Genomic DNA, 19,411 nt, shown 5'->3' with positions numbered 1-19,411 from the left:
AATTTGACAATTACCAAAATATATGTTGATTGTTTGAACTTTCTGCGTTTGAAACTTAAACCTTAATTTCAGATCTATGATTCCTTCGGAACTTAACTCGCTTGCTTTTTTGAATTCTTCTTTTAAAAAGGAACACAGAACTGCAAGTCCTACTGTAACTTTTCCAATTAAATCTGAAAATGATTTTTAAAAAACACAATTGTGAGTTAGTTATTTTTATAATGGCTCCACAGAGATCTGATAAAATTATATTGTCGTCTATAATTTTTGAAATTTGGAAAAAAATTCAGTTTGATCAATTGATTAGGATCCTGATCAGAGGTGTGCGTCAAATTTCAAAATTTGACAAGCTCGGCAAGTTTGGCAAGTCCTCATTTTTGAAATTTGCCGTGTGCGGCGCAATCAGCAAATTTGCCGAGCTTGGAAACGGCAAATTCGGCAAATTTGCCGCACCCCACCTCTCTCTTTCATCTTTCATAGTTTCAATTTCTTGGTTTCAATTTTTTCAACCGAAGCAAAAAGTTAAAGTGGTGCCAGTGTTAATATTGTTTTTTTTTTACAGTCAAAAAGTGGCAATTACACAGTTTTTGCCATTTTTTGAGAAAGCCATTGCGCTTTAGCATATTCGAATTATTACAATATTTGGATATTAAATTTGGAAACATAATTGGAACATAAAATTTGAAGGAAACTTGTTTTGGATCGCGACTTTAAATAAAGTGACAAAAACTGAGATTTTTCCAATTTTCACGTGGTGGCAGAGTGTCCAATTTCGGTTTGATCTACGTAGACCTACAACAAATGCGAGAGTTGAGACGCAGAGTTCTCAATTGATTTCGCATGGTTAAAAACGTGCTGACGTCACATTTTTCTGAGCAAAAACTTTCGCTCATTTTGTAGGTCAAACCGTAATGGGACAGTTTGACATCACGTGATTTTCGAAAAACCATGAAAAAATTTAGAATTTTTTAAAATTTTTTACTATGATATTTGATCATTGTGATTCCGTGGATATGCTTTATAGCAATTTCCCCAAGCTATCAAATTTTCAGTAATACGGTTTATTTTCCATTGGTCTGTAAAACATTGTTATAATTGTGTGGCAATAAACTATTTTAATTTAGAATTTTATTAATTATTAAATGTTGTTTTTAAGATTAAAAACCTTAAAGACAAAAAATATTTTTGTGAATAATAAAGCTATCATAATATAACTTTACTTTTTAAAACTAGGCTGTCGATAGCTCTCCAAGTCAAAAAGTTCTTAAGTTCTGACAACACAGAAAAATGACATTTCAAGACAATTATTATTAAGAAAGTGAAGTATGGTCGAAAAGTGAAGATGGGGTGGGGGTGGGGGGTTACACGTTTGATACAGTTAAAAAAAATTAGACAGATGACAAAACATTGGTAAGCAACAGATACCGTCAACCTGCAGCTTATCCCATCACTTGGGAGTACACGAGCAAGCAATAGAACGTAGGCCAAACAAGATCCATTTGATCTAAAAGGGGAAAAACATTACGCAACCCGTTGTGTAAAAAAAACCACTGTCACAGAGCAGTCAGTTTGCCGGAAAAGGGAGGATGGAGTTACAGGAGTGAGAAAAAAGGTTTAAACAAAAGTAAAACGGAAAGACATCAGAATACTGAAAAGCGTGTGTTTGTGGGGTGGGTTTTTTGTGTCTCTGTGGTAAAGGGAAGAGAAAAGAGTGACGAGAGATGAGAGTTGAAACGAGTGAGAAATAGAGGACATAGATATCAAAATATAGAAATATATAATAGATATGACGAGAAAAAAAAAGTTGGTAACAATTATACAGTTAACGCTCTGCTTTCCGATCGGCTTAGATCAGCCGCTCCTCCTTGGCGATGTGAGACATCGGCATCGCGTAGGCAGCCGACAGGTTGTGCTCCTCGCGCGCCGGATTGTATTTTCCGTGCAATTTACGTGACTGGCGAATGTATCGAAGAATGAACAAGCTGGTGGCAAGAAGCAAAAGGCCGAGTACTGAAAAGGTATGGAATTGGTTAGCGTACTAGAGAGAAAGGTTATCGGGTAGAAATATTATTATATACCAATTAAAGCAATGATAGCGATTATCCAGCTGGCAGCTGCGCTCGACTGCTTTCCACTCGAGGTGTGATGATGTGTGATATCTGATGGAGTGGTGGCTTCAGCATTCTTTGTCACAACTTCTTCGTTTGATTCTGGAACTGTTTAAAGTACAGAACAATGATGAGTATTTTTTCATCAAATTTTCGGGCTATTAAAGTAGAAAAATCAGCGCAGCAGACAATTGAAAATAAATATACAGTGTATCTAAAGTGAGTAAAGTATTTGAAAAAAAATTTGTACAGAAATCTACATGCCTACACTAACCAAACCCATATACATAGTCAACTACAGTACAACTACAATATACCTACAGTATCCCTACAGTGCACCTACAGCAATACTACATCACACCTTCAGAACATCTTCAGTACCCCTACAGCACCTGTACAGTACTCCTACAGTACTCCTATAGTACCCCATAGAGTATTAGTATAGTACTATTACAGTAACCCTACAATGCACATGCAGTACTACTAATGCACCCCTACAAAACTCCTACAATACCTCTATAGTACTACTACGGTTCTACAACAGTGCACCTACAGTATCCAAAATCCAGAATCCATAATCCAAAATTAAAAAAAGTGCATAAAAACTCCGTATACCTGTCGTTCTTTCCTCGTCGCTCTCCTCGTCAACAACTCCTTCCGTACTCGTTTCCATCTTCTCATCTGGTTGAGGATGTGGCATGATAACCATTGGTGTTGGGCTATCTGGTACAACTTGCTTATTGGTAGTGGTCATCCAGAACGGCAAGCTTGTCTGTGTTGTCGTGGTTGCAATCTCTTCAGACTCGATGTCCTCCACTTGATCAGTCGTCATTTCCTCTTCCTCCTCCATTGTGGTCGTTGGAGCTTCTGTGGTGAATGTGGTGGTTGGTTGAACAAAGACAGTAGTTGATGGTTGCGTTGAGCTATCAGTGACTTCTTCAGTCATATCTTCGTCTTCGTCGGTCTCTTCCATGTCAGTTGTCGTTGATGGAATTGTCGAAGTAACAAATGCGGTTTCAGTTGTGAATTGTCCGTTTGTGGCGACTTGCATTGTGCTTGGTGTTGGGAAGGTTTCCTCGGTCTCTTCAGTCGTCTCCTCTTCCTCCTCTTCTTCATTCTCATCTGGAACACTTGGTGACACAAACTTGTGCACTGGCTGCTGTGTTCCAGTTGTTGGTGCAAAAGTGGTGGTTTCTGGGGTTTGTGGGAAGATGAACGTGGTTTGGGTTGGTACTTCTGATGGTTGATGTGGCTGCTGACTGCTCCAGGTTGGCTCTCCAGCGGTAATGATGTGCTGGTTGAATGGTGGTGGAAGGGTCGTCGAGCCGATGTCGAGTGGTCGAAGTGGCGCACGGGTTACTGTGAATCCAACTGGAAATTAGAATTGGCTACTCATTTTATAAAAGTAAAACCTAAAACGTACCAAATGGCTCAGAAGGAACTTGATGAGTAGGAGAAACAGTCACAGTTGGCTGTGTGACCATAAGAGTTGTTGAAGTAGCCGTGAAAGTCACTGGTGCACCTGTTATTGAAAATAAAGGTTAGGAGGAAGGATTAAAGGACGATCCGTTATTCAAGTGCAATGCACTGCGGATCTAGGAGTCAGGTACACTGCCTGGTGGTGCTCCCGCTAGGATATAATTTTAGCCACATTCTAGCTGGGGACTGTCGAAAGCGTGACCTCCAGATTGCTAGCGGCCACCACTACCTAGTGAGCTATCCTGCCCCCCCCCCCCCCAGTCAATTTGAATCCCTTTCAAATTATTATTATTACCTGTCGGAAGCTTTGAAATTTCCAAAACTGGGAACGATGGTGTCACATTGTTGATGACAACTTGTTCCGTTGGCTGAACGCTGGTTGCAGATGGTGCGTGAAGTTGCATGCAGTCGACAAATTCTGGAAACAGGATTCGGTCTGTTCTCAGATCATTTTCGTTTCATTAAATTCACACATACGTCCATGAATTGGATGTGGACACAGGCAATCATAAGTGCCGTTGATCAATGTGAGACTGGACATTTTGTCCATGTTGTCATCGAGAACGCATTTCGCCAATGGACCGAACATGGAACAAGCGGCATCTCTGAAAAAGAAACGGAAATTATATGGCTGATTTATATTGTTGTATAGTTTAAGGTTTTTCATGTTTGCTTGAATCACTTTTCCTCAAAAAAAAATTTCCCAGCAGTTAACTAAAGACATTAGAAATTCATTATCGAAAATGAGTGTCTTAACATTAATCCTATTCAAAATCAGTATGGTTAGTGAATTGAAATGACTGTTTTGATAGCTTTTATTTCAACTTAACATAGTAATTTCAATAATTCGAATTATATAATGCTTAGTATTTTCATGTTTCCCTGCATCACCAAATTACCAAATTTCCTCAAAAACTACAAAGAAACCAACAAAACTCCAGTTTTTCTATTCCCCAATTTTAGAATTAGTGATCAACTAGGAACAACAAGGGTGTGTCGCTTCCCACTGTCTACTTTACATTCCACTCCGTTCATCAAATCTTTTTCCATCCTTTTTTTTCTCGAAAAGCGATTATCTGCCTCCCATGCCGTCTCCCCTAATTAATCCGATCATCAAATGAGTTTTTGTCAACTTCCTCCAATCCCGCCGTCCGTTTTCCGTGCCGAAATTTCGGAATAATAATGACCATGATGATAAAGATGATGATGATGATGATGACCGAAACGAAAAACGGTATGACACGATCGGATTGTTGCGCTCAAGAAAAATGAGCAGCGTCTGCCCCCCCCCCCCCCCCCATCGGTAGTTGGGTGAGGATGGAGATGAAGAAAAGTTTTGAAATGAGAGAGCAAATAAGAGTGACCATAGACACAGGGGGGACAGGTCATTGTCGTCGTGTGTATTTATGTATGCTCGGCTTGGGCGCTTACCGTTTTCTCTCCATCCTACCTCTCCGGATTCATCAGGTTGTGTAATCAGCTCTTTTGCAATTGAGAGGAGGAGGAGGAGAAAAACAGAAAGCAGTGCGGGCAACGGCGCTTGCGCTTGTGTCTACTTGGAACTTGCTTCAAAGAAAAAGCTTCAGGATGGATAGGGTGAAACATTATACCGCATAATCGGGAAAGCAGGTCAAAAGGTTCAGTGAGATGAAATTACAAATGTTTATAGGTATTCAATTGTTTTTCTTTTAGATAATGTTTAGCTTTATAATAAAAATTTTATAATATCTTCCAAAATGTAACTCGATTGTTAATTTCAATTAACAAGTACATATAAAATTTTGTAATATTTCAACAACCCATACAAAGTCCACTGCCCTTTTTCGCAAAGTGTCAAGATTAAAGCGCTCACCCTTACGTGCTTCACTCGTCGCCGCCGAGCAGTCGGGCAAAGTTACAGTTGAGCTACACACCTGTCCGTAGTTCTCTAATTCTCCTCATTTGTGCAAAAACCTTTTTGTTGCGCGAGCTTTGAAAGATTTAAGGTGGTCAAAAACAAACATCTCAAGTTGTCACACTGGAGCAACGCGGTGGGGGGGGGGGGGAGGGGGTCAGCTCACGGAATAGTCGCCTTAATGAGTGAAGAGCAAACTCGAGAACGACTTGACAGTCGAGTGTCGTTTTGTTTTATTTTGAAATTCCAAAAGAGTCAATTCATACCCGAGGCACACGTCAAGTACGTTGCAGTTGGCGCCGGTGAAACCCTGACGACACTCGCATTGAGCTTGACCATCTTTGAATACACATTGGCCGTTGGAGCATTCCGGTCTACAAATTGGAGCAACCGATTCGTCGGTGTGGGCCTGAATTATTTGAGTTATCGACTTGTAGAAATGCGATGAAAAAGAAAAGAAAAAAAAATTCAAAAGTCAAGAAAAGAAGAAAAGAGTTGAGAAACAAGATTTAATATAATAGACGTATTACGTCTTAATGTACTACAAGCCACACGTACCGATTCGCAGAGCAGTCCAGTGAATGCAGGCGGGCATTCGCAATAAGCGATTCCATTGTTCGATCGGCATACTCCGCCGTTTTGGCATGGCACCGAAGAGCATACGTCCAACTCGCAACGATCCCCCGTGAAGCCATTACGGCACAAACACGTGGCGGCGCCTTCTTGGGAAACTAGACACGTGCCGTTATTGTGACATTCGTGGTTGGCACATGGCGATGGTGGAAGTGTTGGAGGGTTGGCGCTTCCTAGAACCGAGGGGTCGATTCCCTGAAATAATGTTTGGATAGGATGACATTATGGAAAAATTGAAAACAAACAAAATTAAGTTTATTAGCATTCACGCTAATGTTCCAAGAAGTTTGGTTGAAACTAAGAATTTTTTACACCTCTGGTTTTGTCAGAAGCTTTACGTTAAGTATGTTCATAAATTGTAGAGCCATTGCTAATGTAGTTATACTGTTCGCTAGACAATTTTTATGCAATCCGAAAGTTCATAGCTTTTTGCTCATTTCCAATTACATATACATACACATCTGGTTCATCTTTCTTCACTTTCAAAAGTGAGCATATGAGTTGAATATGCAAATATAAATAATGGGCTCAAATTACTTAGTTCCTTCATCCTTCTTCATCGCCCTACCCATTTTGCACTTTTCTCATAAACTGTGAATCGGAATATAAACAAACCTTGAACAATGGGAACTGAGGTGTGTTGGCGAGCATATCGACATCCTCGTTTTCTGGAAAAAAAAACAATTTGAACTAATTGTGAATCCCAAATAGTGTTTTTCTTTCTTTGTTTCACACTTCACGTCTTGTGTTCGACCCATGCAGGATCATGCATGGAGCCGGAACATGCGAAGTGACCAAAGTGGCTACTCGAGTGCAAAAAGTGAATGTGCGTCCGTTTCACACTTATTTATTTATCAAATAATATGTCCACTTTTTCCTCCCGAAAAACAAACAAAACACGCGCTCAATTTGAAAGTGCTACTTGGGAAATCCTCATCCACAAATAGTTTGAGAATAGAAGGAAAAAAAACAACACATTTTAAAACACTAACCAATCTCCGAATCCTCATTAGCTGCATCCAAGAAGGGGCAGGAACAGTTGAGTGCGTTGGCGGTGAACGAGTTCCTTGAGAGATGTGGTGGGCATCCGGTGGCTTGTTCGGTTTGGACAACAACGTCGCGTAGGCAGGCTGGTCCCGTGACTGAAATTATTTCATTCATATGTTTTCAATGTTGAAATCTTGTATGGATTTTGCCGGATTGTGGGGAGCTGAGAAAGAGCTAAGAACAAAAAACGTCAGGTCGAGTCGTTTTGGAAAGATCCACTTGACGAACAACAAAACATTTTTCAAAGAGGGGGGAGATCCACAAAAACATATTTGTGTGTGTTTTTGTGCTCAATGCAAATATCATGGTATCGGACCGCAAATTTTTCGAAAACGAGAGGCACAGCGCTTCTGAGATTAGTGTCAACATTGACCTTGGCATGTAAGTTGTGTGTGCGAGAGAATGGGAGAATTTGAGAATTTATGAATTTTACAGAAAAAAACCTACTCGATTGGATACGGATCGAAAAAGTGCGTGGATTTTGAGTACGATCAAACTCCACACGTATCGCGGCTCCGTGCTCGAATGTGCAGTCGAGCCCGGAGGCAGTCAGCTCCCAGCTGAACCTTTCCCATCGTTTCGAGAAATTTCCGGTGGCATCTGGAAATTTAGATTTTATCACTGGAAAGAACTGGTTTTATATATAAATTAATTTACCTTGTGGTGCAACACATTGACCTAACGTAACACCTGTTGAGCTGTCAACAACCGAAAGAAGTGTAGTTGGCATTCCGGAGATTGACCTGAAAATAATTATTATGTACTAGAAGCAATAACCTTTGTGCTTTAAGATGTTTCGTTTGTATTTTGATGTGGATGTAGGTTTCAAATTTCATGACTAGGTAGGTTCTACATTTTACGAACGTTTTGCGTAAGGATTACCTTACGCTTCCGGGGGGCAAAGTAACTCGAAATAATTTCCGCGGTCTGCGGCGTGTGTGTGTGTGTGGTCACATTTCAAAAGTGTATAAAGTGTATAAATTGTGTACTCACCTTAAAAACTGATAACCACCGGTCCATGGTAAACTGGATTCGTCGAGTATCCAGACGGCGTTGCCTTGCGACGGGTTCGTGAAATGAAAAACGTCGTCTTCGACTGATTGCGCGCAACAAACTGCCACATAAATACCTGAAAGATTAACATTTTTTAAGTGATTTTTTTTTCGATTTTTTGTTGTTTAAAATCTTACCAAATATTAGCAACACTCGACAAAACGTGGTCATATTGATATGAATATAGGAGAAGTGATAACTGATTGTGGCTGCTTTCGCAACAACTCGATTTGCGTCTTGTTCACCTCCGTTTCTCAGTGGAGTTTTGTCAGTCTGGAAACAGAAAAAATTTAAAAGATTCAATTTGAGTATTTTTTGAGAATAGCGACGACTTCCTCGAAGCGATAGACATAAAACACGTGTGAAGGTTAGCCACCGTTAAGAGAATAGAGATCGGCCACAAAGATGAGAATTGAATTGGGAATGGTAGAATGAAAAAGGAATTGGAAAAGGAAGACATGTTTTTTTTAAATTTATTATGACTACCAAATTCACCTAGTTTACCAATTTTAAATAGGAACCCATTAAAACAGGTATAAAAGCGTAGTGCTGCAAAAGATGAAAGCAATAAGTTTGGTCACACTTTAACACTAATTGACCACACTGTTAACTCATGAACGGTGGAAACAAGGCACTAAGAAAGTAGTCATGAACTGACCACTAAAGTGGAGGCCTAGACTGGTACCGGGAGGTCGCGTAGCAAAAATGAGCGAGAGACAAGGAGTGAGGAGTGAATTGTGAGCTGTCAAAACTGCGTAAAAAACAAACTTGACCATCACCATAACTCCGAGAGAGAGAGAGAGAGAGGAGGTGGGGGGGGCTCCCGGGGGGCGACGGGTAAAACACCTCCCGGTGTGGGGGCCCCCCTGATGTTGTGATCGTCGCGGGCGCGCTCGCACACAGGCGCGACGCGCTGTTCGGTTCGTGCGAGTGCGCACGCGGGAGGAGACGCGGACAGAAGAAGGTTAGGAGGTGGGATCCAAGAGGGACGGAATAGGCGGGCTGGCGGACAAACAGCAAAACTCGGAGCGCGGCCCCGATGAGGCAAGCGAAATCTGATGGTGAGCAAGGGGCACGAGCGGAAGAGTGGAACCAGCAGCAGCAGCAGCAGCAGCGTTCGCCGTCTCCGATTCCCGCAATGAAAATTGATTGTGAAATGAAAAGAGGTGAACGGGAGAAGAGGGGGGAGGTGAAAGTGATACTAAAGCTTATCAGATTAAGCTTCAACTTAATAAGCCATAAGCCGTAAAACGTGTTTTTCTAATTAGGTATACCAGTTGAAAAAATCAAACGATAAGGTTGGGACGTAGGAAAATAAGGAATTTTGAAATATTAAGCTCTTGAATGATTAATGACAACCGCGCGAAAAACCAGACCAATAAAGAGTTAGAATTAATTTTTAAAAACTTATTTCAAGCTGCTATGAAGTTGAGAAATTTTAGAATTACATATCTGTTAGAATCATTTTTAGTCCAGTCCACTTAATGATAACAATTGCAGAACTAAACAAATTTAGACATGCATAACAAATCAAACAAGGCTCCTTGTGAAAGAACAGTAAGTACAGTAGCCTGAACCAGGTCCAACCTCTTCTACCTCCCCAAACGCTACATCTAAATCCTGTGCTGACCTTCATCAGTGTTAGGGGCCACACAGAAATCTAAGCGATCAACCAACTTGCAATAGTTTCTAAACTTCATCAAGCGGAAAAATTGGTTGTATCCAGAGAGATAGAGGGAAGGAGAATAGACCCGTTGGAAAAACCGACAGCGGTTTTCTACAAAATATCAAAATCGCCAGAGCGTGTGTGTACAACAGAACGGAGGACAGATCGATCAAGTGGAAGTGAAAGGAAAAATAATTGTTTTTTTTTTGACATTCCTTTGTTCTAAATTATTTCAACTCCCAAAACATTTTTCATAAACAATTTCAAGAAAAAGTAAACATTTCAAGAAGAGACTTTCATCCAAAAATACCTACAGGAAAGTTAAATAGTTCACACTTGAAACCGCATAACTACAAAAAAAAAGTGTGCTGAGCCGAATTTGAGTGCCCTTGGCTCCATGGGGGTGCTCTCGACAATAATCATCTAGAAGAAAAGTGACCAGCAGGAGCAGCAGCAGCGACCCTGTCTCGGTCACCGGAAAGCAAGCCTGGGCAGAAAAAAGTTGAGGGTGGGTAAACACGAAAGCGCTTAGCGCCAGGCGTTTCGATCAGACTTTTCGCCGAGACAAGGCTGAATTTAAGGAACGAGCAACGCCTCTTCCCTACTGAGCCAGACTAATCCTAAAATAGCAAGTTGTGCAGAGCACAGGCGCCACGGGGCCCACCATCAGTCGCCACTTGAGCAGATTATCAACACAGTCCAACATGGGGGGGTGGATATGCGACTAGGGTGCTTGACAATGAAAAAACAACGGAAAGGAATGTTTTTTCAAGTGATGATGACGATGATGATGATGAATGAATGATTGTGATTATGATGAAAGCAGAACCAGAAACGGGTTGAAGGCTGATTGGGTCACTTGAAAATTTTGAGGGAGGAAGTGGAATGAAAGTGTGTCTGGAGAGAGGGATCGGAAGTTCACGCGACAATAGTGAAAGGATAGTTCCTAAAAATGAACCTCGAAGCTTGAAATTTTAGTTTTGGTAAAACTAACGTCAATCATATGAAACCAGGAAACGTAAAACTTTCTAATGCCAAAAAACCTCGTACCCAAACTGTGTCGTTGACTATTGCAGTTTCAAACTCACTTACGCAGTTACGTGTTTTTTAACTCAAAATATTCTTAATGTTGGTGCTTAAGTTGCAAGTTTGGTGAGTACTTGTCTAGTTGCTACACCCCAAAATGTTTTAATTGATTTTAAAAAAAACGTGGGAATATTTATTCCGTAGCTATTGTCATTTTTAAGCTCACAAAAAATTGGCTTTAAAAAATTAATTGTTTCCAGCGGCTGCGACATTGACAAGTTGGTCAAATTCCAAATTTTAACTAATTTTAGGCCATTTTTTAAGCCGTAATAACTTTTTTTAAATAAGTTTTCAAGAAGTTTCATTATGAAATTCGGGTTTTTCAGACAACTTCAAGTCTAATAAAGCAATAAAAAAGTTCGACTACACTACCTTTAAGGTTATATGAAGTATTACGAAGTACGATAATTCAAACAGGCTGGATTTGAAACATGTTGTGCAAAATCTTAACAAGAGTTATGTATTACATAAAACCTTGCTTAACCTGATTTTTTCCGCCCTAAAAACGTCCCTAATTGGTTCGAGAATAAATTAATTTGCAATTCATGTTGCACCTCTTTTTACCAAAAACCTATGTTTATGTTTTCTGTCGCAAATGAATAAGAAACGAGAACACACAATTTGGTGATTGATTGTATTGGTTCGGCCTATTTGGTAATGAGAAATCGTGGAGAGAGGAGAACTAAAACCGAAACAAAAGCAATGTAAATCATTATAAGGTTAGGAAATTAGAGTTATGTGAATTCGAAATAGGTTTGCGCTTAGGTTGAGGTTTCATATTCCTGTCCTGAAAAGCTATTGAATTCTTGAGAGGTTTTTGAAGAAACAAACCGTAATTTTCTAGAACCAGTAGTAGTAAGTCATTCATTAAATAATCGTTCTCTTCTACTGTCTTTTCTCAAGACCGTCAAGATCACACGATTTGGTTTTGTATTCTGTGTTTTTTACATACGTTATTATATTATTGTTATTGCGACAAGCAAAAACTAGTAAATTTGACCGTCATTTTGTTATAAATGAATAATAATTGAGGAGTGTGAATTAGTCAAACCGATACTTTGAACCGGCGAAATTTATTTAAAATTTAAAATATTTACTATAAAACAAATACTTTGCAAAAGTTTTCAAAACAACTGCAATAGAAGGTAATCTAGAGACTCAGACAATGTTGCAAAAGTAAAATAGCAACTGTATTGATCGGAATAGTGAAAACCCGAAAAACCACTGCCATTGGATTCGTAATCTTGCGTTGAAAAGCGAAGAACATGCGGTCTCACCTTCAAACACAGTTGCAGACATTAAGAAAAAAAACGATGTACGAAATGGAACAGCTGAACGCGTGTATAAGTGGCGTGTTCCAGCTGTTCAAAGTTCGATGAAGTAGATGACAGAATAAAAAGTTTAAGTACTATCTGGTTGTGGAGTTATTTTGACATATGGGTTCTCAGAAAGATGTTGCAACAAGGTCAAGTGGGACAAGTTATAGATGAGGAAAAAGTGCAAAAATTATTACTATTCTTCATAAAATCTCAGAATTAAAACAAACCTTTTGGAAGTTAACAAGGTTTTTTTTTCAAACATGACAGATTTCGATGCGTCATACAGTTATTTACATTTCTTTTTATGTAAAAATCGTAGAGTAGGACCTTTATTAGTAAAATGAAATGCAAATATTGATTGTCTTAGTTGAGAAAAATTGTTCATAGTTTCTACAAAAATACTTTTAGAAAACACAAAAAATTGTGTGTTTTTTTTAAATTTTTTTGACAAAAATATTCGAAAATTGTGCATCATTTGCAGAACATTCAAAACATCTACAATTATAAATACATTGAAAAAGTCATACGTAGCTTTTTCACTAGCTAGGCTAAATTGAAAAGAGTATATGACCACATAACATATTTGTCTTGAAGTTTTGGATAAAAAATAGATGCATTTGGAAATTCAGTATTTTTAATTTTGGAGGTTTGACTTCTAGAATTAAACACTTTCTTTGTAACAGAGCTACAGGATGAAAAATAACTATGATTACACCGAATTGAACAATTATATATTTTTGAAACAAAAAAAAGGGAAATCAGGAGAAAAAAGAACTAACCAAACTAGAACAAACCGCAGACTGTAAAACGTCAACATCTTCGAACGGCAGACAAAAGGCATTCCACCACACCATTTGACTGCCCCCCCCCCCCCCCCCCCCCCCCCCCCACCCCTCAAAGATATACGAGGATATAAAAGAGACAACTAAGATGGCAGATGCGCAGGCTAACAAACGGTGTATACAAATGGTATAGTGTGGTGGTGTTGGTGAAGGTGGACGAAGACAACGGACTACTAAGGAGTTGGGAAAAAAGCGCGGAGAAATTGAGGAGGAGGAGGAAAGGGTGCGAACGGCATTCCGACCGTGTCTTTCTTCCCGCGCTGAGCCAAATGTGATGGGAAGGTCCTTTACGCTTATTATGGGAAAACCTTAGTTTTTGGATAGTTGTTTGTTTAGTTAAACATAGATTCTTTGAAACAAACAAGAAAAGTTGTGTATGAACTTTTTAAAACTATGTTTGAATTCTTTTTTGCTAACTTATTATGAACGTGGCCTTTAAAAAAATCCAATTCTAACTTAAAGGTGGTGTAGTCGAATTTTTTTTATTGCCTTATTAGACTTAAAATTGTCTAAAAACACCGAATTTCATAATAAAACTTCTTGAAAACTTTTCAGGAAAAAGTTATGACGGCTCAAAAAATGGCCTAAAATTAGTTAAAATCGGAAATTTGACCAACTTATCAAAGTCGCAGCGGCTGGAAACAATTTTTTTTGAAATCACCGTCAAATTTTAAGTGTACACCTTGATTATCTTGCGTTTTAAACTTGATCAAGGTACTTAAAAATCGATGGACGTCGAGTTTTGGTTCAAAAAATTGAAAATCTCGCCGTCCATCGATTTTTAAATACCTTAATCAAGTTTTAAACGCAAGGTAATCAACCTGTACACTCGAAATTAAATTGTGATTTAAAAAAAAATTGTTTCCAGCCGCCGCGACATTGATAAGTTGGTCAAATTTCCGATTTTAACTAATTTTAGGCCATTTTTTGAGATTTTTTTTGGCAATTGGCTTCAGTTTCTTGCCCGAGTTTGGCCCAAAACATATTGACTTGGATCAGGCTATACTTGAATTGTATTGTATTGTATTTATTACGATTGTAATCGTGATCAAAAATCGTGATCATACTTGGGCAAAAGTTGAGTAAAACTGTGGCTAAACTTGAATTTAGGTTGCAAAAGACAGTTTGGGCCAAAGTTTGGAAAGAGTTGGGTGAAGTTTGGGTTAAACTTTGGTGCAGCCTAAATCCAAGTTTTGCCAAAGTCTTGCCCAACTTTTGCCTAAGTTCAGCCAACTTCTAATGCAAGTAGCTGGAGTCAAATGCCGCGTAGGATAAAAAGGTTTACATAGAATAAACTTTTTAAGAAACTAAAAAAACCGTATTTTTCTTATAAAGTGCACCCGGTTACGGTACATTTATAACTTAACCTAACTTGCTTAATCTAAAAGTCATTAGTGAATAAGACACCGGCTTACTTTGTCTAACAAACATTTTTTCGAAAAATTATATTTTCCTTTAAATAAACGTAAGTGATGTAAGTAAATAAATAATGTAACTACATTTTTCAATTTAGTGGCAAATGTGCTTACACATAATAATTTTGTTAGAGACCTTATTTCAAAGATTCCAAAAATTCAAAAATTAACACATCAAAGTTTTTGGTTGCATTGCTAACCTAACTTAGAGCACCTGAGTGAATGTTTAAATATGAACATTTAAAAAAAATGTTGAAAATAATATGTATTTATTAAGTTTTTATTGTAATCAAAGACATTTATTTGAAGTTAAGCAATAAGGTTCAAAGGTTCTCATGGAAACATGGAATACAAAAGCTTAAAGAGAAATTCTAACTACACGTTCAATGCTAAAAGATTCTAAACTTTCTCCGATTTTACTTGAACATAGCCGCCTCGTTCCTCTGTTTTCTACCTAGTAACCTTATTGATGAACAGGTTTAAAATCTTATCTCAATGCCACACCACCAACCTCTATCTGATCAGTAATAAATACTTACTTCTTTTTGACAAAACCTCGAACAACCGACAGGCCTTGAAAGGTGGTTACCTGAAATGAAGAAAACAGTATGAACAAGGGTGTATATTAAAGAAATGGACATCAGAGATTGTAAAAAAACCAAACAGTCAAAAACAAGCAGTTAAAATATTATTTGCGCGAAAGGAAGTGGTAGGTTGTATAGCCCACCAAGATAGGACACATCGATAAGACAAATCCCAAGGACAGCTGTCAAAGGTAAAGGGGACAAATTTTACGAGAGAGCTCACTACGATCTCACCTCACGCAATATCTTTCACTTTTGACATGTGTTCAAATATAGGTATATGGTGGGGTTTCCGAAACGGGTAGTATCACGATTTGAATTTCAAAACCTTCAAACGCATCAGTTTTTTTTTCAAAAGTCTCAACGGTTTCCGGCAGAAGTCCGGAGAAAGATTATGTGGGATTTGGGACAGTGTTCTCAATCCCGGACACAAGTGGCAATTAGACACCGGGGGATTTGAGGCTAGCTTGAGTTGAACTGTTTTGCTACTAATCCCTGTCTGACAGAGGGCCTGGAAAAGAATTTAAAAAAAAAGAGAAAGTTACTATAGTTTGGTGTGAAACTATGCAGTTAAAAATTAACGGCAACAAATATATGTAGCTAACTATAAAGAATAACTACGTAATTTGGAACATGTAAACCTTTATACAAGTTTTTATTTCTTGAAAAAATACAATAATAAAAATATAATACATGCATTCCTTAAATTATTTTCCTGCCAAAAAAAAACCTTTTTTATTATAATTTTGTTGAACTTTCTTCTTGACGGAAAATTGAAAAGTGTGAAAAAATTCCGTTACAACTGTATTAAAATAAATTTGAAAAAATATGTGTTTTAATACAGTTGTGACGTCATAAATGTATTTAAATACATTTTGCAACATTACTTAAATTACCCTATAAACTTCTAAAACATAATCAGAATTTAGAACTTATCAAACTTTGACCCTACGATTTCTTTGATATAAAAACTATTTTATGAAAATCCAAGGCGCCACCATGAGGAATCTATATCAAATTTTTCATTGAAAAGCATGTTAATGAGTCTTTCAGGTTTTTGAGAGCCAATTAACGATACCATTTTTTGATTTTTAGGGATAAGCAAAAATTGAACCATTTATTGTATTTCAAAACATTACCACAAAAGAAACAACTATGTAGAAGTTGAAGTTTTATTTTTGGTTTGAATAAAATGTACAAAATTATCAAACAAAATTTGTTTAGAGAGCCAAAAAAACTACATTTTCCTCTAATTCCCGCACAAACGATGACTAAGCAGTGACTTTCAATTCTGAATGAATCACAGTAGTGACTGCTAAATGAGCAGCAGACAACTAACAAAAAAAAAAGTTCAGTAAAATGTTGAAGTAGGGTGGACAGTCAGTCGCGGTATTCAAGATGTAACAAGCGGATGAAGTGAAAGAAACTAGTTCCTATGTGTGGATAGCCTCGATTCCGTTGAAAAAAAAACGTGAGCGGAATGGATGGGTAGGCAAGGGCAATTTTGTGTTTTTCTCATCCCTTTCACCTTTTTTTCTAGTTTTTTTTTCATGGACTGTTTACCTGAAAGTTTGGCTTAAAGGTTGAAACTTGAAAAAAAACTAAACTACAGTACTCCTTTTACAGATAGAAAAACATCTTATAAAGAAACAACATTCTCCTGGAGAAAGTTTTTTACGAGCCTTGCGTGCGTGAATGTTTGAAGAGCACCATCATGCTCATAATAAACCTATCGGCAAATACACCGGGACCATCTGTCAATGCGAGAACACCGCACCCCATTTTCCTATCTCACTGTGTATCGCTATTTGAATTTGCTCTGTCAGTGGAGGGGACGGTAGCAAGCGCGCTCTATTGCACAAAGACAAACCTCCCTCTCTCCTGTGCCGCGTTGGCCGCAATTTTGTGGGATATGCCATTTTTGTCATTTTTATCCGATTGATCCATGTACTCGGACAGATTTCTTCGATTTTTCAGCCATCTTTGCAAAAAATGTCTTTATTACTTGAAAATATAACCATAAAACAGAATAAATATTCATTATACCCCACGTCACTTTATTGCCTACCTCTCCTCTCCTGTCTACCTGTCTATTTATCGATTAATTTTCTCCATCTTATTTTTGAAATTTTCAGGGTAATTTCGGCGAAAATGTTGGTGAAATCGTGCATTTTCCTGTCATTCCTGGCTATTGCCGCTTATGGCCAGGCACATTTGAAATACACCAAGGAGATGAACGATCCGGAGTATGTTCAACAGAATGTGCATCATCAGGGGCACGGACACGCTCACGGAGGACATGGACATGCTCATGATGCCGACGGAGGGTGCCCGTATGCTAAAGGTTTGTGATTTTGGATTTTGAAAACACTTCGAAAATGTTGAGGATGATAAACGTTCTGAACGGTTAACAGATTGTTACTTCGGAGCCATAAGTCTCATTTTTCAGCCGCCGCCGCTGAAGCTGCTACCGCTGCTGCTCACGACCACGGACATGCTCACGATCATGACCATGGACACGCTCATGATCACGGACATGCACATGATCATCATGGACACTCCCAGTAAGAATTTCTCAATAAAAAGTTAATTACTGCAACTTATCAATTTTTAGTGACGAGGAGGAAGATCATCATCACGGACATGCTCACGATCATCACGGACACTCCCATGAGGATCACGGACACAGCCAGTAAGCACTCTCACTTCTACTTCCGAGATTAATCTGTCATTTTCAGTGGAGCTGAAAGTGCTAAGCAAGTTGGCGATGAGTACCAGTACACTGGATTCCTTTCTTTCCTTAATGATGCCAAGACAAGGCTTTGGGTTTATGCCATCTCGGCTACACTTCTCATCTCTGCTGCTCCATGCTTCATCCTTATGTTCATCCCAATCCAGGCTAACACCTCGGAGTCGGGACCACTTCTGAAGGTTCTCCTCGCTTTTGGTTCCGGAGGTCTTCTCGGAGATGCGTTCCTTCATTTGATTCCACACGCCACTCCGGCTGGAGACGGTCACGGGCACTCGCATTCTCATGGACATTCTCATGGTGGTGGTGGGCATTCTCATGGAGCTCATGACATGAGCGTCGGGGGATGGGTTCTTGGAGGTTTGTTTTGACAAAAAAAAAATATATATATATATATACACATTAAAAAATGGTTTAAGTAATTAATTTCAGGAATCATCGCCTTCTTGACCGTTGAGAAACTCGTGCGCATTTTGAGAGGAGAAGACGGCCATGGTCACTCACATGGACATTCCCATGGAGGGGAGAAGAAGGAAACCAAGGAAAAGGATTCGAAGGACAAAGTTGCCAAGAAGGAGGAGAAACCAGAAAAAGACGAGCAATCAATCAAGGTTACCGCCTACCTCAACCTCGCTGCTGATTTCACCCACAACTTCACTGACGGACTTGCCATCGGAGCGTCCTTCATTGCGGGAACCACCGTCGGAATCGTTACTATGATCACAGTTCTTGTCCATGAGGTTCCTCACGAGATTGGAGATTTCGCCATTCTGATTCAATCTGGATACTCTAAGAAGAAGGCCATGCTCATCCAACTTGTAACTGCTCTCGGAGCACTTTCCGGATGTGTCATCTCCTTGTTCTCTGCTGACGCCGATGCTCTCGCCGACGCTGCGGCTAGCTCCTGGGTTCTTCCATTCACAGCCGGAGGATTCATCTACATTGCTACGGTTTCCGTGATTCCTGAGCTTCTCGAGAACAGCTCATTCTTCCAGACAGTTAAGGAAATCTTCGCTATTCTTACCGGAATCTTCCTTATGTATCTCATTGCTATTTATGAGTAAATTTTTGTCGAAGCTAGTCTCATCATCACAAACGCGATACTTGTTAAATGTTACCTTTTGTAAAATGTATTTTATATATTTAAGTATTTATTAAATCACCCTCTCCTTCTTGATGTTCTCTCGATTTTTTTGGCTGGTTGTTTCAATAAAGGTGTTGGATGCACAGAAATGTGTGTAGTGTCATGCTCAAAATAAAATCTGGCTATAGAGGTTACAAAAAGTATGGTTGCAATGATGTTACATAAATTGTGCCCACATGAAATTATGCAAGATAATTGGTAATGGGGTTGCTCATGTGATGACGGAAAATGCATAAATATATTTTGTTCACTTTTCCCCTATTCATGTGTGTAGAAGAATGTAAAAATACGCATGCATGTTTTGCATTTTTCAACATTTTTCGGCATTTTTGTACATTTTTCTACATCAGCCGACAGCCCACTTCACATGCTGAAGGCGAGAAACGCAGTGA

The 19,411-nt window shown here is 38.9% G+C and overlaps 2 protein-coding genes and 10 non-coding genes across 14 annotated transcripts; 7 read left to right on the top strand and 5 right to left on the bottom strand.

Moving 5' to 3' along the window:
- Positions 1 to 1,111: 1,111 nt before the first annotated feature.
- eat-20 (Abnormal pharyngeal pumping eat-20) lies at positions 1,112 to 8,489 on the bottom strand. 3 transcript variants are annotated; one of them, NM_001029570.6, is made up of 14 exons: positions 8,352 to 8,489; positions 8,155 to 8,290; positions 7,819 to 7,904; positions 7,609 to 7,761; positions 7,107 to 7,256; positions 6,730 to 6,782; positions 6,040 to 6,309; positions 5,748 to 5,890; positions 4,065 to 4,192; positions 3,883 to 4,005; positions 3,532 to 3,630; positions 2,724 to 3,479; positions 2,079 to 2,216; positions 1,112 to 2,010 (listed from the first exon to the last, which is right to left on the bottom strand). In NM_001029570.6, exons 1-14 carry the CDS (start codon positions 8,383 to 8,385, stop codon positions 1,847 to 1,849), a joined length of 2,433 nt encoding a protein of 810 aa, NP_001024741.1. In that variant the 5' UTR covers positions 8,386 to 8,489; the 3' UTR covers positions 1,112 to 1,846. The 3 variants fall into 3 exon arrangements, 2 of the variants coding, with proteins under 2 accessions (NP_001024741.1, NP_001369791.1); NM_001383685.2 differs by having other exon boundaries at positions 1,115 to 2,010; positions 2,079 to 2,210; positions 8,352 to 8,487; NR_002425.1 differs by having other exon boundaries at positions 1,847 to 2,010; positions 4,059 to 4,192; positions 8,352 to 8,385.
- On the top strand, positions 5,059 to 5,179 carry H30A04.10. The gene has a single exon (NR_072762.1). It is a non-coding gene; the product is annotated as an Unclassified non-coding RNA H30A04.10 (non-coding RNA).
- On the top strand, positions 5,575 to 5,703 carry H30A04.12. The gene has a single exon (NR_072761.1). It is a non-coding gene; the product is annotated as an Unclassified non-coding RNA H30A04.12 (non-coding RNA).
- Positions 6,796 to 6,923, top strand: H30A04.2. Its single transcript, NR_072760.1, has one exon. It is a non-coding gene; the product is annotated as an Unclassified non-coding RNA H30A04.2 (non-coding RNA).
- A 3-nt stretch (positions 8,490 to 8,492) lies between the features above and the next one.
- H30A04.7 lies at positions 8,493 to 8,680 on the top strand. Its single transcript, NR_072758.1, has one exon. It is a non-coding gene; the product is annotated as an Unclassified non-coding RNA H30A04.7 (non-coding RNA).
- On the bottom strand, positions 8,538 to 8,666 carry H30A04.9. Its single transcript, NR_072759.1, has one exon. It is a non-coding gene; the product is annotated as an Unclassified non-coding RNA H30A04.9 (non-coding RNA).
- A 221-nt stretch (positions 8,681 to 8,901) lies between the features above and the next one.
- Positions 8,902 to 9,185, top strand: H30A04.5. The gene has a single exon (NR_072756.1). It is a non-coding gene; the product is annotated as an Unclassified non-coding RNA H30A04.5 (non-coding RNA).
- H30A04.4 lies at positions 8,961 to 9,110 on the bottom strand. The gene has a single exon (NR_072757.1). It is a non-coding gene; the product is annotated as an Unclassified non-coding RNA H30A04.4 (non-coding RNA).
- A 3,997-nt stretch (positions 9,186 to 13,182) lies between the features above and the next one.
- On the top strand, positions 13,183 to 13,276 carry H30A04.6. Its single transcript, NR_072755.1, has one exon. It is a non-coding gene; the product is annotated as an Unclassified non-coding RNA H30A04.6 (non-coding RNA).
- A 3,222-nt stretch (positions 13,277 to 16,498) lies between these two features.
- Positions 16,499 to 16,637, bottom strand: H13N06.10. Its single transcript, NR_072754.1, has one exon. It is a non-coding gene; the product is annotated as an Unclassified non-coding RNA H13N06.10 (non-coding RNA).
- A 285-nt stretch (positions 16,638 to 16,922) lies between these two features.
- On the bottom strand, positions 16,923 to 17,051 carry H13N06.9. Its single transcript, NR_072753.1, has one exon. It is a non-coding gene; the product is annotated as an Unclassified non-coding RNA H13N06.9 (non-coding RNA).
- A 210-nt stretch (positions 17,052 to 17,261) lies between these two features.
- Positions 17,262 to 19,105, top strand: zipt-7.2 (Zinc transporter zipt-7.2). Its single transcript, NM_078162.7, has 5 exons — positions 17,262 to 17,470; positions 17,576 to 17,690; positions 17,741 to 17,818; positions 17,865 to 18,235; positions 18,308 to 19,105. The coding sequence occupies exons 1-5, from the start codon at positions 17,278 to 17,280 to the stop codon at positions 18,937 to 18,939; spliced, it is 1,389 nt and encodes a 462-aa protein (NP_510563.2). The 5' UTR covers positions 17,262 to 17,277; the 3' UTR covers positions 18,940 to 19,105.
- Positions 19,106 to 19,411: the final 306 nt, after the last annotated feature.

The sequence above is a fragment of the Caenorhabditis elegans genome, chromosome X, assembly GCF_000002985.6.
Source record: "Caenorhabditis elegans chromosome X".
Lineage (NCBI taxonomy): Eukaryota > Metazoa > Nematoda > Chromadorea > Rhabditida > Rhabditidae > Caenorhabditis > Caenorhabditis elegans.
The sequence above is the reverse complement of the archived record's forward strand: the minus strand, read 5'-3'. Positions and strand labels throughout refer to the sequence as shown.

What these genes read in the sequence shown, in the direction of transcription:
- zipt-7.2 (NM_078162.7), top strand. Translation starts at nt 17,278, where the DNA reads ATGTTGGTGAAATCGTGCATTTTCCTGTCATTCCTGGCTATTGCCGCT. An exon ending in GATCATCATGGACACTCCCA is followed by an intron (nt 17,691 to 17,740) that starts GTAAGAATTTCT and finishes ATCAATTTTTAG; the next exon opens with TGACGAGGAGGAAGATCATC. An exon ending in GAGGATCACGGACACAGCCA is followed by an intron (nt 17,819 to 17,864) that starts GTAAGCACTCTC and finishes TGTCATTTTCAG; the next exon opens with TGGAGCTGAAAGTGCTAAGC.
- eat-20 (NM_001029570.6), bottom strand. Translation starts at nt 8,385, where the DNA reads ATGACCACGTTTTGTCGAGTGTTGCTAATATTTG. An exon ending in CTCAGTTCCCATTGTTCAAG is followed by an intron (nt 6,310 to 6,729) that starts GTTTGTTTATAT and finishes ACATTATTTCAG; the next exon opens with GGAATCGACCCCTCGGTTCT. An exon ending in CGACGAGGAAAGAACGACAG is followed by an intron (nt 2,217 to 2,723) that starts GTATACGGAGTT and finishes TACTTTAAACAG; the next exon opens with TTCCAGAATCAAACGAAGAA.